The 16,013-nt window shown below is 43.2% G+C and overlaps 1 protein-coding gene across 1 annotated transcript; it reads left to right on the forward strand.

Annotated features, from left to right (window-relative positions):
- The first annotated feature begins 1,503 nt into the window (after positions 1-1,503).
- LOC133420022 (transmembrane protein 272-like) lies at positions 1,504-16,013 on the forward strand. Its single transcript, XM_061709568.1, has 6 exons — positions 1,504-1,630; positions 1,799-1,873; positions 9,086-9,162; positions 9,260-9,310; positions 9,393-9,560; positions 15,277-16,013. Exons 3-6 carry the CDS (start codon positions 9,108-9,110, stop codon positions 15,462-15,464), a joined length of 462 nt encoding a protein of 153 aa, XP_061565552.1. The 5' UTR covers positions 1,504-1,630; positions 1,799-1,873; positions 9,086-9,107; the 3' UTR covers positions 15,465-16,013.

Here is a 16,013-nt window from a genome sequence, read left to right on the forward strand (position 1 = left end):
TGAGCCACTAGGCGTCTTTCTCTTTTAGAATTGAGAGCCATTCACAAACCTGATCCTTGACTGTTGATGTAAACTGAAGAGAAACAGTGAGGCTGTCTCTGCCTCTGTGCTGAACCATCTGTAGGTCACGTGACTTGGAGAGGAGTCCCTTTGTGAGTGGAGTTGGGCCACAGCCCTGTGTTGAACATGGAAAGACTTCATTATAATTCTGAGGCCTAGCTGTGAGGACTAAGTCTGAGGCCAACCTTGATTTCCTAACATTGACCGCATGGTTTGAAACAAAGGAACCTCCATAATGACTCAAAGCCTCGGCAGGCTTTGCATTTACGGCCCTTCAGTGATAAAGAATAGCATCCTCATTGGGCATAGATGCCAAAATGCAGAAGGGGCAGTTGCCGATTCATGGCAGCCTGGGCCCGGCTATAAAGACCTCTCTCCCACCTCTCTCTATCTCTTCTCCCTCCATTTTCTTCTTCCTCAGCCCTGTCCACTGTCCCATGGAGTTCTCTGTGATGAAGAAGTCCACAGCTCCTATATTAGCATGAAGAGCTACTAGTTATGGGCCGGCCTTCTCCATTATCGCGCCAGAAGAAGCGTCTGGTTTCTTTGAAATGGCAACCACAGTCTGCAGCGCTGCAACGAGTGACCCATGAATGTTCCGAGCCCCGAGCCGAACAAGGGACCCTTGCATGCCCTGATGTGAACTCCTTCGGACCGACCTGGAGCGTAAGGAGGCCCAGCTGCATCCACACGGAGACAAGGAGAGGAGGAGAGGCAGAGCCACTCTTCACCAGGATCAACTGCGGAGCCTAACCATCACCAAGGAACGCTGACCGGCCAGACCAACCACCTTTTTTTCACTTACAAAGATCCACGTAAGAGGCTGTTTTGTGTCTGGGCACAGAAACATAGTTAACACATTTAAGTAGTTTAGTTTTATGTTGTTAGCCGGACCACTGATCCTTCCAAAACTGGATTTATTAGCTTAAGTGCTTTGCTGGATCTTGATGACATGCTCTTCCACAACAGAAAACAAAGCCCTTCCTCATTTCCCAGTTGAATTATCAGAAGGCACATGTGAAGTCAGTTTCACATTGATGTGTCTCTGTGTGGGAAACAAACATCTGTGGTTGAGTTGGTTCCTTTTGTGTGTGTGTGTGTGTGTGTGTGTGTGTGTGTGTGTGTGTGTGTGTGTGTGTGTGTGCTTTCATTTTCATTTTGCTACCTGTTTCTTTGTATTACATTGTATCTCCATGTCTTCTCAGCTAGCGTCATCTGCACTTTGTCATATGTTGTTTTATTGTCTCTTTAGCTACTGCCATTATTCAAAGCACAACAATGTCTCCACCTGCTCAGAAAACTGTCCAGCTCCCTCATTGAATCGTGGAAGTGGAAGATCCACCCTGCAGAGTGGGAGGTGTTGAGCTGAATCTCAGGAATAGATCCAACTCCACTTCCCAGAGTGCACCAGTAGCAGCAAGCAGGCTGCTGGTCACCTGATCAGTCATTGTCACTGATTTTGAGCACCTGAGAAAGACTGGGGGAAGCTCAGAGACAAACAAAAAAACTTTAGAGGAAAGAAGAAAGAAGCTCCAAGTCCACTCATGGATTCAGTCCAAAGACGCCAATGGTCGGTGAAATGTTTTATTTGCTTTCATGCTGATTAATATGGTCGAGTTTATGTTAAAAATGTGGAAAGTTCTTGAAATAGGATTTTCTTTATTCAATTTAAAAGGCTTAAAAGATTGATTAATTTAAAAATGTTTAAGATGTTAACTTTTGTTTTTTGTCTTTAAAGGTTTACCACCTATTAAGATGACGTGACCAAGAGATGGACTTGACAATGTCTCCACGTGCTCAGAAAACTTTCCAGGTCAGCAAGGATATGTGTTAAACTTGGTTCAGCGCTCCCTCATTGAATCATTTCTTTCTTTCAATATCTCTTCCTGGTACAACCAACTCACCGCCAAACACAAAACAGGACTCTCACGTAAAGTGAATCATGCTGCCAAAATAACTGTCCCCCCATCTCCCCTTTCTGAGCTGTACAGCCACTCTGGGATCAGGAAGCCAACCTGATCACAAAGGACCCTTCTCACCCCCCCATCACTCCTTCCAGCTACTACCATAAGGCAGGCATTTTAATGTACCACTGGCCTATAAACACATCTACAAGAAATCCTTCATCCCCTCTTCAATAGCCATACTGAACAGCGCAAAACGAGCACCACAGTCAGCTGATACCTCAACACCCCATGTCATGTTTGTATATGTCTGTTTGAATGTTTCTTTGTGACTGGAGCCTCGTCAAAGACAATATTTCTGTAACCTTGTGTAACAGACGATAAAGTCTTAACTTATCTAATGAGGCCCACTCATTATGACTGTTTCTGGTGAGGATGTCAGAAAAGTACCACTTCCTTGCATTCGTCAGTTGTGAATTATAAGAGGGAATTTTCTCTTTATAGGTATCATAATGAAACTGGAGACTCCAGAGGCCAACTCAAAGCCAAGCCCATCGTTCTTCATAGGCCTGAACCCTCTCAGCCAAGAGTGGCTACAGATACCAGTTCAGAAGTGGAGTAATGATCGGCCACTCCCTCTCAATGGATAACATCAAGCCATAAACCAACCTGAGACACTGACTCACTGATCAGTTCACTAGGATAAACACAGCCATGAAAAGAGTAAGGCATATTTAGAAGAGCCAGGTGAATGGGAAGAAGAAAGTCTCCACCATCAACACGTGTGCGCTACTACAGTAATCAGGTTCCCTGCTGGGACAGTATTGTAAAATGGCCACAGGAAGAGTTGGGAGCCACTGATATCAAGACAAGGAAGCTTTTCACGATGATCAGAGGATTTCATCCCACATCCAACACTATGATACTCTACACTCTCTATATACTCTACAGTATATGTAGATTGAGACTCTACATAGACTTTCCCATAGCAAAAGCCGGCCCTGAGATTAAGCATTTTCACATAAATTCATCCAGATCAACTTTTTTTGCACTAAAACTGCAGTTTAGATCACTCACAAAAAACACCAAGTTAGATGAACAAAGCTAACTTGTTCAACTCTTTCTTTCTTCTCGATTTTGTGACCACGCCTCTGCCTGCGTGCCTGCGCTCTCCCGGGGTTTTTGCTATGGGCAATATGGGCGCGTCCAATAGGAGAGAAGGTGGAGGGTGGAAAAAAACCTTGCAAGTTGTAGATCAGAGACGATCAAAATGGAGGAAAAAATTATTTTAAAACATAAAACATACTCTAGGTCCACTATGTCACAGGAAAGTCTCTCTGGACTTGCCATCATCAGCATCAGTCATACAGTTGCACAACAGATTTCGTATGATGATGTAATTGATGATTTTGCTGCAAAGAAGGCTAGAAAAGTCAAGTTCTAGATTGCACTTTAGCACTTTACACCTGTTGTGAAAGGACGAAAGAGCCAGGTTAAAAAATCTGCTACAGATTCGGATTCATCACACTCGATTCAGATTATGTGAATAAGCCTAATTGCATTTTTTTTATTTTCATTTTATTTTATTTTCATTATTTATACATTTGAATTTGGGAAGGATTTTTATACTCACTGTATTTCATTTAATTTCATTTATTTGTCTTATTCATTTATTTATTAAAGATACATGGCTGTGCATTGATGGGATGTGGGTTTTTTTTTCCCTGCAGCGCCAGGGGGGGGTGGCGTTTGATGGACAGTTCGCCCAGGGTGCAAAAGTAGCCAGGACCGCCTCTGATCAGCAGGCTTTATAACGGGGAGGCGTGATTGTTACGAACTCAGCAAGAAACTCAGCGGACTCAAGACACAACCTGAAGCGAAAGCTCACTTTCTTTATTTTTATTATTATCTTTGCAATAATAAGGTAAGGTAAATATTCTGACCTTTTATTGGTAGAATTTGGGTAGAAATTGCTAGAATTTTAAAGTTGTTCTTCTCTGGTTTTACTGTATTCTTTCAGCTTGAAGTCTGGCACTCTCGTGATGTTTTGGGAATGGGCTTATTGGCTTTAGAGGAAGATGATTTAGTTTCAACTGTTGATAATGCTAAAGGGAAGGATGGTGTAAAAACGTGTCTTTCGAAATTGGAAAATACAGCTCTGAGTTTTAACATTTCCTCATTTTTTTGCGTTGTGTGTTAATACTTATCACATGAAAGGTTGTTTTGTTTTTCTAGTGATCCCGTTATATTGCTGAGACCGCTGTTGGACTGCAGTCAAGGACATTTCCTGTGCGCTCGTATTCCAAACTTTACGATTGGATGTAGCTCAACATAACTTTTGGTTTTCCAAATAAGTTTCCAAGAAAACCTAATCAGACAAACGTTAAAAAAATATATCCTTGTGTTGATCAATTATAAATCCATATATCAATTATAAAAAACAGTTGATGACTGATCTAAATTCATATATATCGACAAGTATATCCACAAGTTATGAAGTGCCGTAATCAGCAGTGTTTCCCAACCCTGGTCCTCGAGCCCCCCCTGTCCTGCATGTTTTAGGTGCTCCCCTGCTTCAGCACACCGTGATAAAAGTACCTGTGTCATCAACAGAGTTGTGCAGACCTTGGTGACAAGCTAATTAGGACCATTAATTAGAATCAGGTGTGTTGGTGCAAGGAAACATCTAAAACATGCAGGATAGGGGGGGCTCGAGGACCAGGATTGGGAAACACTGCCCTAATGTATGGCGTTTGAGGCATGGTAAAAACCCTTTATCTTTTTTGACAAAAAAGTATGTGTGTGTATATATATATATATATATATATATACGTGTGTGTGACAGTATACCAATGTTTGTACCTAGTAAAATGTTTGAAAGAATATAAAATACTTGGTATTTCACAAAATGATTTAAAAATGAGGGTGTGGGTAATCAACGTAGTACTGAAAAGGAGTATGGGAATTACTACCAGCAATTATGGAGAAATAAATTACCTCAAAAACAGCACATTAAACAAATAAGACTTTTGATCCCTTTAAACCAAGTAAAATATTTGATTTTCACACTACTATTTCTCCAATTCTTTACAATAAAAGTGTTTCAAAATGAGGGTAGGAGTAGCTAATCCAGGCTTAATGTGAAATCTGGTAGTTAGTTGTACAAGTTATGATACATACATTTCCACAGAACACAAAAAAAACATTATGCAATGCAAAGTATCCAATAAACCCTTATAATTAAGTAAAATAATTTAATTTTATAGCTCAATTTATCAAAAAACTTGGATCTGGTACTTGTCAGAGAGAATGGCCTAGTTCAGTTCTAGTAAAGTTTGGAATAGGAGTGCACTTGAAATTATAAGGAGCTGCTGTTTTGATAACACAAGTACGAAAACGGCTGGATTGACCGCAGCGCTGTACTGCGCCGGGCTGTAGGACTGCACTTAATGTTGCATCTCATGATGTGGTCCATTGTTTGTGGTTCCCCACACGCATGCATCACAGAATGTTAATTTCCATTTTTTCATGGATGCCTTGCAGCATCCTTCTCCGACCCGCAAATGGTTTTCCAGATAGCCCATGGTTGGTCATGGCCAGTTGCAAGACATTCATCTGGGATGATGCCTCTCTCTGTCCATTGGGTTGTCTGGCTGCCCAGGCTGTTCCACTGGTTTTGCCACTCCGTGGTCCTGGCGACAGATGGTGTGGTCCCCAGTTCTGGAGTGGTATCCAGGAAGCTGCTTCTGGACGTGAGCCGTTTCTGGGGGGCGAGGTGTTCGTGCAGTGAGTGCCGGTTGTCATGGGCCTGCTTGCTGCGCTCTGCTTTGGCAGTGACTGCTCTGCGGATGTCAGGGGGTGCGATGCCTGAGAGGGCGTAGAGGCAGTGTGTGGGGGTTGTTTTGATGCACCCAGTCACTATCCTGCAGGTCTCGTTGAGGACAGGGTCCAGTTTACGTGCGTGACTTGATTTATACCATGCTGGGCAGGCATATTCGGTGGTTGAAAAGCATAGGGGTAGTGCTGTGGTACGCAGCGTGCTTGGGTGGGCTCCCCACTTTGAGTTGGTGAGTTGGCGCAGGAGGTTGTTCCTGGTGGACACCTTGGCTCTTGTCTGGACGTACTCTTTGTAGCTCAGGGTACGGTCCAAGGTTACACCCAGGTAGACTGGGTGCTGGTGGTTCTCAAGCCTTATTCCGTCCCAAGGCCACTACATACAGTATTTAATCATATGATCCATGAGTGTTAAACCTTATTTTTTAGGTTCCATGATTAGAATGTTTGAACGTCACTCAGTGAGCTCTTCAGCGTGATGTTTTTCAGAACCCGGTGGTGGACACCGGAAGTAAAGGATGCCGTCAGACTGAAGGAGTGCTACCGGGCTATGTTAGCCTGTGGGACTCCTGATGCAGTAGATGGGTACCAGCAGGCCAAGCAAGCTGCAGCTCGGGCAGTCCTGGAGGCAAAAACTCGGGTCTGGGAGGAGTTCGGTGAGGCCATGGAAGAAAACTCGCGGGCCACCCCGAGGAAATTCTGGCGAACCGTTCGCGCCTCAGAAAGGGGAAACAGTACTCTGCCAACACCATTTACGGTGCAGGTGGGGAGCTGTTGACCTCGACTGGGGACTTCCATTGAGGAAGAAGAGAGTGTGGACTCGGGGACGTGCTCATCCATCACCCAAGCCGAGGTCACTGAGGTGGTTCGTAAGCTCCTCAGTGGCACCGGGGGTGGATGAGATTCGCCCTGAGTACCTCAAGTCGCTGGATGTCATAGGGCTGTCTTGGTTGACACGCCTCTGCAACATTGCATGGAGGAAGGGGACAGTACCGCTGGAGTGGCAAACCGGGGTGGTGGTCCCTCTGTTTAAAAAGGGGGACCAGAGAGTGTGTTTCAACTATAGGGGGATCACACTTCTCAGCCTCCCCGGGAAAGTCTACGCCAGGGTACTGGAGAGAAGAATACGGCCCATAGTTGAACCTCGGATTCAGGAGGAACAATGCGGTTTTCGTCCCGGTCGTGGAACACTGGACCAGCTCTATACCCTCCGCAGGGTGCATGTTGGACTCCGGCAGGGCTGCCCTTTGTCACCAGTTTTGTTCATAATCTTTATGGACAGGATTTCTAGGTGCAGCCAGGGGCCGGAGGTGGCCCGGTTTGGGAACCACAGGATTTCATCTCTGCTTTTTGCGGATGATGTTGTCCTGTTGGCTTCATCGGACCGGGACCTTCAGCATGTGCTGGGGCGGTTTGAGGCCGATTGCGACGCGGCAGGGATGAGAATCAGCACCTCCAAAACCGATGCCATGGTTCTCCACCAGGAAAGGGTGGCGAGCCTTCTCCGGGTGGGTGGAGAAGTCCTGCCTCAGGTGGAGGAGTTCAAGTATCTTGGGGTCTTGTTCACGAGTGAGGGAACGATGGAGCCTGAGATTGACAGACGGATCGGTGCAGCGTCCGCAGTTATGCGGTCGATGTACCGGACCGTCGTGGTGAAGAGGGAGCTGAGTCGAAAGGCGAAGCTCTCGATTTACCGGTCAATCTACGCACCTACCCTCACCTATGGTCATGAACTTTGGGTAGTGACCGAAAGGACAAGATTGCGGATACAAGCGGCCGAGATGAGTTTCCTCCACAGGGTGGCTGGACGCTCCCTTTAGAGATAGGGTGAGGAGTTCGGTCACCCGGGAGGAGCTCGGAGTCGAGCCGCTGCTCCTTCACATTGAGAGGAGTCAGCTGAGGTGGCTTGGGCATCTGTACCGGATCCTCCTGGACACCTCCCTAGGGAGGAGTTCCAGGCATGTCCCTCATCCCTAGGGAGGAGTTCCAGGCATGTCCCTCATCCCTAGGGAGGAGTTCCAGGCATGTCCCTCATCCCTAGGGAGGTGTTCCAGGCATGTCCCTCATCCCTAGGGAGGTGTTCCAGGCATGTCCCTCCTCCCTAGGGAGGTGTTCCAGGCATGTCTCACTGGGTGGAGACCCCGGGGAAGACCCAGGACACGCTGGAGAGACTACGTCAATTGGTTGGCCTGGGAACGTCTCGGACTCCCCTCGGAAGAGCTGGAGGAAGTGTCTGGGGTGAAAGGCATCCCTGCTCAGGCTGCTGCCCCCTCAACCTGGTTCTGGATAAGCGGTGGAGAATGGATAGATGGATGGATGTTTATTTAAAAAAAAAAAAAAATGTTTTCAAAAGTTATGCATCATTGAAAGATCAAACAAAGGTATTGAAAGTTTTCTATGACAAGTAACACAATGTTTAAAGGCACCTTATGTTGCAATACCAGGCCTGAACACAAGGGTGCAATATGAAAACTTTTTCAAAAAAGCGACAACTACTTACAATCAGCTGACCTGGGTGTTGCAGTCCTTGACGATGCTGGTTCCCACTTCAGCTGCTTCGGCTGGGCGAAGCACCGTTGCCCCAATGAGCTTCAAGACCAGCATGATAGGTTCCTGCCAAAATGTTGCCCCCATAAACTGGCTTCAAAACTTCTATTCAGAAACCCTTGGGTGACACCACAGAGGGCTTGTCTAGTTGTCTTCATACTGTCTATGGCAGAGGTGGGCAATCCTGGTCCTTGAGGGCCGGTGTCCCTGCAGGTTTTAGATGTTTCCCTGCTTCATTGCACCATGATACAAGTGACTGTGTCATTAACAGAATTGTGCAGCCCTGGATGACAAGCTGATGATGATGATTAATTAGAATCAGGTGTGTTAAAGCAGGGAAACATCTAAAACTTGCAGGGACACTGGCCCTCGAGGACCAGGATTGCCCGCCCGTGGTCTATGGTGTCAGCTCCTGGTGTAGGACACAATGATGAAAGCCACCTCTAGTGGCAAAATATTGCATTGCTGGAGCGTCCCCACTCATTAGCACATTATTCTCAGCACTTCTTTTATTTAGCATATTGATATCCCCAATATAGTCAGAAGGTAAATTGCTTCATCAGCAGATTTTTTTTAATATCTTATCTTCACAAAAAACGGTCTATTCCTTTTGTTCTTCCTGTTGTTCTCCCTCCCTTCTCAACACAGATGACTTATCATACTCTCAGTTTGCCGACTTGAATTGTTGAGCAATAATAGCAGCTTCTTTTCATGCTGCAATTCTTTATATTTCCCTGCAGGTTAACATCTTTTATACCAACCATGTCAACCAGTGATCTATATGAAAAGCTTCCTCAGGTCCCAGTACCTGTTAGAGGTGAGATATTGTCAGGGGCACATGCACTCCTTTCATAGATTTGTTATATACAGAAAATATCAATTACATTTTAATGTTTTTTTTTGTTTTCTTACAGTTATTTCAAAGATTATTTGTTGCATCCTGCCCATTGCTCAGATTGCAATCGGTGAGTAACAGAAACCTTAACTAATCATACAGGTGTTTTACTGAACTGTTTGAGTAGCAGCCTTCCCCTCTCTGTCCACCAGGGGCAGTATACCTGCACGACTGTCCCCGGCAGCCCTACATCCCCATCTATCTGATCGTGTTTGGGGTCTTGGGCGTCTTGAATGCAGTGCTTCCCATCTTGCCGAACACTCTCTGCATGGCCTTGAACTCGCTGATGTCCCTCCTCCTCTTCTGCTGGTTTATTGCTGGTGGGTTTTGATGACAAATAATCTCTTTCCTTTTTGCAGTGCACCTAAATTATATAATCATCACTGGTAGATAAAAGTACCAGTCTAGCCTTAATGACAGCATTGTTGCGACAGAACAGCAAGTGTTGGTGGTAGGGTTGCCACCCGTCCCGTAAAATACGGAATTGTCCTTTATTTGAGAAAAAAATGTTGCGTCCCGTATTGAACTAATACGGGACACGATTTGTACCGTATTTTCATTAACTTTTACACCATATTCTAGTTGAATTATTGAAATAAATGAACCTTTACACCATATTCTAGTTGAATTATTGAAATAAATTAACTTTTACACCATATTCTAGTTGAATTATTGAAATAAATTAACTTTTACACCATATTCTAGTTGAATTATTGAAATGAATTAACTTTTACACCATATTCTAGTTGAATTATTGAAATAAGTTAACTTTTACACCATATTCTAGTTTAATTATTGAAATAAGTTAACTTTTACACCATATTCTAGTTGAATTATTGAAATAAATTAACTTTTACACCATATTCTAGTTGAATTATTGAAATGAATGAACCTTTACACCATATTCTAGTTGAATTATTGAAATGAATTAACTTTTACACCATATTCTAGTTGAATTATTGAAATAAATTAACTTTTACACCATATTCTAGTTGAATTATTGAAATTAACTTTTACACCATATTTTCACCTGTAGGCTATATTACATCTGGGCTGATGTGGACATAGGAGGATATTTCAGTTGCTATATGGTTGTCTGTCTGTACAGTCATGCAAGTTCAATGCTATTAAAGCACTTTAAACTTTAAATCAAAGCATTTTGTTTTTTCATATAAAATAAACACATTTTTATTCAGTTTAGAAGTTTTGGGGCTTTTTTTTGGCTCCTGGGCGGCTGAAATCAGGGCGTCCCTTATTTCTATTTCTGAAAGGTGGCAAAGTTGGTGGCCATGCTGACTTTGCTTTTAATAACATTGCAACTGCCCACATGCACCAGAAGAAACTCATTAGAAGAGCGATATTCAATAAAGATAAATTCTAGCGGTGCACTGAGGTCATGTGATATGTGTTTACGAGAGCTGTTCAGTTGCTAATGTTGAGGTGTCATTTCCTTTGAAACTCATGTTGAACTGCAGCTTCTAACAGATGAATCAGCTCATTTATAATCACGTTATTACAACTTTATATCCCGTATGAAGAAAGGAGTTATTGCAACTTTAACCATAGAAACTAAATATGGATATCATGAGGGAGATTCAGAGAGGAGGTTCAACACATTGACTCCAATGTTAAAATATCCAGCTTTATAGCAGTAATGAACATTTTTACAACTTTGTTCAAAAAACCATTTTGGTCTTAGGTTTCATTTCACATCCATGACAACTCTGAGGGGGGTGAACTTTCTTGCACTATGTCAGAAGATTTTATATAAAGAAGATCATTATAAACTATTAATCAGTGTCAGTGCTGTAGCAACACTTAAAGCCAGACTGAAACTTTTCATAAACACCCAACTCTTAAAATCAGATAGTAATTAAAGAGCATATTGCAGGTTAGAATTTTTTTCAAAAATTATACCTGACCTTATGTGAAAATGACTATGTGAGAAGTTAATGTAGGATTTAATAAGAGTTTTACAAGACATAAGGGCACGTATTCAGAGGAAAAAGTGGCTGATTTTAGCCAAGCTCCTTTTTTTTCGAACACCGCGTCACATGACGCAGCAGCAGGGAGACGTCTCCACAGCTCTGCCCCATCTGACTGCGCAGACCCCGTACGCACGTAGTCGGGTATCTGCTGAACCGAAGATATTTTCCTACGTTTGGACTTGTCGTCCACTCGAAAACGCAAATAAACGAATGTTTGAAAAAAACTCCGGGCAAAGTGAAGATTTTTGAAAACTCCGTTTATGTAGATGCGTGTAGACGGAGACAACCGCAGTTTTGCGTTTTCGAACGTCACATTATGCTCCAAAACAACAACAAATCTGCTCTGAGTCTGACGTCTAACGTGCGACCCAGAACTACAGATGATCCACCATCTGTCCTCCAAGCTATTTATTAAATAAATGGTCTCTGCTCTGGACAGCCGTTTACTGCGTTACACCGACGCAGAGCCTACGCCGTAGAGTACGCGGCGACGCACAGCCCTACGCCGTACCCTACGGCGTCGATTTAACGCGGCAGCTCCGTGGTGGGACACGGGGGGACTCGAGCTCGTTACCCGAGAAGGGGACGCCGCTCCCGGGGAAGCGGCGCTGCAGAGGCGGCCCGAAGGCCAGAAGACCAGATGATCTACAGGTTTGGAATGCTTATGAATGTGGTCGAAAATGCAGATCTTCGGTTATGTGTGGAAGGTTTTTTTTTTTTAACAACGATGTAATGTGGATACACATTTTTTTTATAAACGAAGGGGGGGAAATATTCGGTTTTAAAAATACCCGGCTATTTCGGATGCATTTAATCAGAAAAAAGAGAAGATAATAAGCCTGTTTTCTGTTTAGAAAGTACAAACGTAGACAGATTACAAGTACTCACCCATCTTTCAGGAGTTATTTTCGGAGTTTCTTTCAGGAGCACGGGCGGGTGCTGCAGTGAATAAAGGCGGATTTATGGTTCCGCGTAAAATCGACGGCGTAGCCTACGGTGTAGGGTACGCGGCGCACGCAGCGTTCGGTGCGTCGCCGCGTAACCTACGCCGTAGGGTCTGCGTTGGTGTAACGCGGAACCATAAATCAGCCTTTTAAAAAGCGAGTTTCAGCTGTCAATCAAAAGAACGTGGGGGGCCTAACAGGTTTGTGATTATAAGGCTGTGGCCCGTCATATTGGTGTGAATACACATTCACAACCTCTTCAGTGTCACAACTAACATTAAGATCCATTATTTTTCCGGAGTTGAAATTCACCGCGCTCCCTGGTGCTACGTCACTTCCAGTTCAGCTTTTTCAGATGCGGAAGTAAAATACTCTCACAAAAACAACTCTGGAGGTCACTGTAGTATATATTTATGCGTATTTCAATGAAAATATAGTTCCTACATTATTTTCCTACACATTGATTCACAGGGGTCTCCAACCTGCAATATGCTCTTTAGGGCTGAAACGATTCCTCGAATAATTCGAGTAATTCGATTACAAAAAATGATCGAGGAATTTTCTCTGCCTCGAGGAATCGTTTAATTTATTTATTTATTCATTATTTTTTTTCGTTTAATTTCACCAGCTCAAAGCCTCGTATTACGCCCGGACTACATTTAATGCGACACAACGCGCTGACGCTGCGCCGTACATCCATGCGCTGCGCACGTTAAAGGGGGGAGAAAGAGGCGGCGGGTATGTTTTGTTTTAGTAACATGCCATGCTCAGGCAGTCTGCAATGGCCCAGACGGGAGACTAATGTACTAATGCTTAACCTTTATTTTTAATCCACGCTATATTCTTTTGGTCCGTTCTCCTATGTTCCCCCTCTAAAGCCAAAATTATTGTTCCGCGTTAAATCGACGCAGAGCCTCCGGCGAGGGCGGAGAGCGGCGGTCCGGCTGGCGGTGCTGCGCTGCCGTGCAGGCTCTGTTGCCACGGCTACGGCGTAGCCTACGGCGTAGGGTACGCAGAGACTCGCACCATTCTGCGTTGTTGTAACGTGGAACCATAAATCAGCCTTTACCGGGTATATAAACCTCTGTTCCCGCTACAGTTTTAACTAAAAGAAAAGGCAGAAAATGTCAGAAAAATAAAAACGTAATAAAGCTAACTGGGTAGTTTTCATTTCATTTTATCTCTGTAGTCATTCATGGATAAAACAAGCAGCACTGGTGCCTAATGTGCTCCAATACAGCAGGTCTCATCATTTTATTTTGAACACTGCCAAAACTCTAACTTAAAACTTGCTTGACACAAATGAAAGTTCAATTGAAACACGTGGGAAAAACACCTAACATTTTAAGTTATGTCTGATATCAGGTGTAATGGCATTTTTAGGTTAGAAATAAGAACATTTCTTGGTAAGATCCTTAGTTTTTTGAGTGAAGGCAGTGAATTTGGTCGACTGGTGTAAGTTCAGGGTTTTTAAATGAACAGCCATGAACCTACTGGATTATATCATTTAGTTTTAGTGATGTCAATTAACATCTAACATCTTATGTATATTTATAATTGCTCTTTAAGTAAACAAATATATGTTTTATCCGATGGAATTTTCAGTAGAATACTCGATTACTAAAATATTCGATAGCTGCAGCCCTAATGCTCTTTAAGTTTAGAGATTATGAACATTGGAGAGAATAGATGGGTTCATCTTCTTTTCTTAAAATGGGTTGCACAATCGCATGTTTAAAAGCAGTAGGAACAACTAATGTAAGAGATGAGCTCAACAAAATTACAATGTTTGACCCAATAGTTTTAACATCATTTTTGAATAAATGTAAGTTAGTATGAAACAATTGTTGCATCATTTCACTGAGACCAGAGTGCTACAAACTGACAGCAAGCCTGCAAACTATGCTGCATTTAAAATATGTAAACTGCTTTTGGAGGCCGGACAGTGGAGGAATAACTGACTGTAGTAACACACGTGAGCCACTAGGTGTCCTTCAATGTCTGTTTGAACTGAGAGCTGTTCACAAACTGATCCATGGGTGTTGATGTACAATAACCAGGAACAGTCTGGCTCAGTGAGGCCTCTGTGCTGAACCGTCTGTAGGCCGTGGGACTTGGAGAGGAGTCACATGTCCAGCCTGTCTGCTCTCAGGAGTCCAAACACTCACAGCCTGCTTTCAGTTTGATGAAGCAAACTTACGGTGGCCGACAAGGGCCAAACGCACTGCAACGGCCTAATGCGTCTCAGTTAAGGAAAACAGCTTCAAGTACGGAAACGATTCAAATTCACAAACTCAAAACGAGGTACAAAAATAGGAACGTGGTGCAAATGAAAAAACGTGCTGCAAATTGAGAAATGATGCAAAGCACAAAACAATATAAAACAAGCCATCTTCAAAAGAAAATCGCTTCATAACCGGTTACCAAACCTGCAGGGGGCGCTCTCAGCGTAACAGCTCAATGGACAGACACACGGGATGTAGAGAGAGACCTTTATAGCTTTATATCAATATGTGTATTATGTGCAGTCTTGTATCGTCTGGTGTAACGTTAAAATATAATAAAGAATTGTCTCGTAATGTTGTACAGTGACATAAACATCGTATATAAATATAGTCAGATAAAAATCACAGTACCGTTCCCGCTGTATGTTTAAACCATGGATGTAAACACTGTGGTTCAGTCAGCTGTTCGGTCTCTGTTACGCTGAGAGCGCCCCCTGCAGGTTTGGAGCACTTTCGGTTGTAGTGACCGGTTATGAAGCGTTTTTCTTTTGAAGATGGTTTCTTGTTTTTTGCAGCACGTTTGTTCATTTGCACCACGTTCCTCTTTTTGTACCTCGTTTTGAGTTTGTGAATTTGAATCGTTTCTGTAATTGAAGCCGTTTTCCTTAACTGAGACGCATTAGGCCGTTGCAGTGCGTTTGGCCCTTGTCGGCCACCGTACAAACTGGTATTTCAATATAAATTCAAACTGGAATCATATCTGCAAAAGATGATACAGAATTCGACAAAATCACACAGTACAATGTGAAGTTTGATCAGTAGAAAATATTATTTGACGGATTACAGCATGTATGTCTACATTTTTCATTTTCTCCGTAGGTAATGTGTGGATCTACTCCATTTATCAGCCAAACTACGACAAGAACACAACGTCTGTAGATCCCTACTGCGACAAGACGCTCTACCTGTTCTCCTTCTGGACCACCACGCTGGTCTACATCCTGCTGGGCTTGTCCGTGCCCATCGCCATCTGTGCCTGCTTGTGTGCCTGCTGCAACTCTGACTGACCCCGATAACATCTGAAGATTGTAAGACTTAAAATAAATGACGGGACGATACACCTCATGGGGAGAGTTTGCGGGTTTTAGGTTTTTCTGTTGTTTTTTCACCAAGACCTGGAACAAACATCTGTGGTTGAGTTGTTCCACTATTAAATCTGGAGAGAAAACAGCAGAATGATTCCCCTCAAAAATCCCTATGAGATGTACAGTATGTTTGATTCTCAGATAAAGCACATTTTAAACACTTCCCCTTCTGCTTTGTTGAACTTTCCTTTGCGCCTTTCCAAAAGAGATCAATAGTTCTTTTATACATTAAGCTTTAAATCTGGCTCAACAAATTTACTTTTTTTTTTAAATTCTGATTTACATTTAAAATTCCTGTACAATAACCACTAATGTTTAAAACCTTCAAATTGACCCAGTCATTTTCTTTTTTTGGGTGACGGGTGATCAAAGAAAACAAACGTCTTGGATTTTAAAGAATGCATTTACAACAGATTGATCAAGCTTATTACAGTATAAATGTTTATTATGATATAAAAACCACAATTCCAA

Source organism: Cololabis saira, chromosome 20, assembly GCF_033807715.1.
Source record: "Cololabis saira isolate AMF1-May2022 chromosome 20, fColSai1.1, whole genome shotgun sequence".
NCBI lineage: Eukaryota > Metazoa > Chordata > Actinopteri > Beloniformes > Belonidae > Cololabis > Cololabis saira.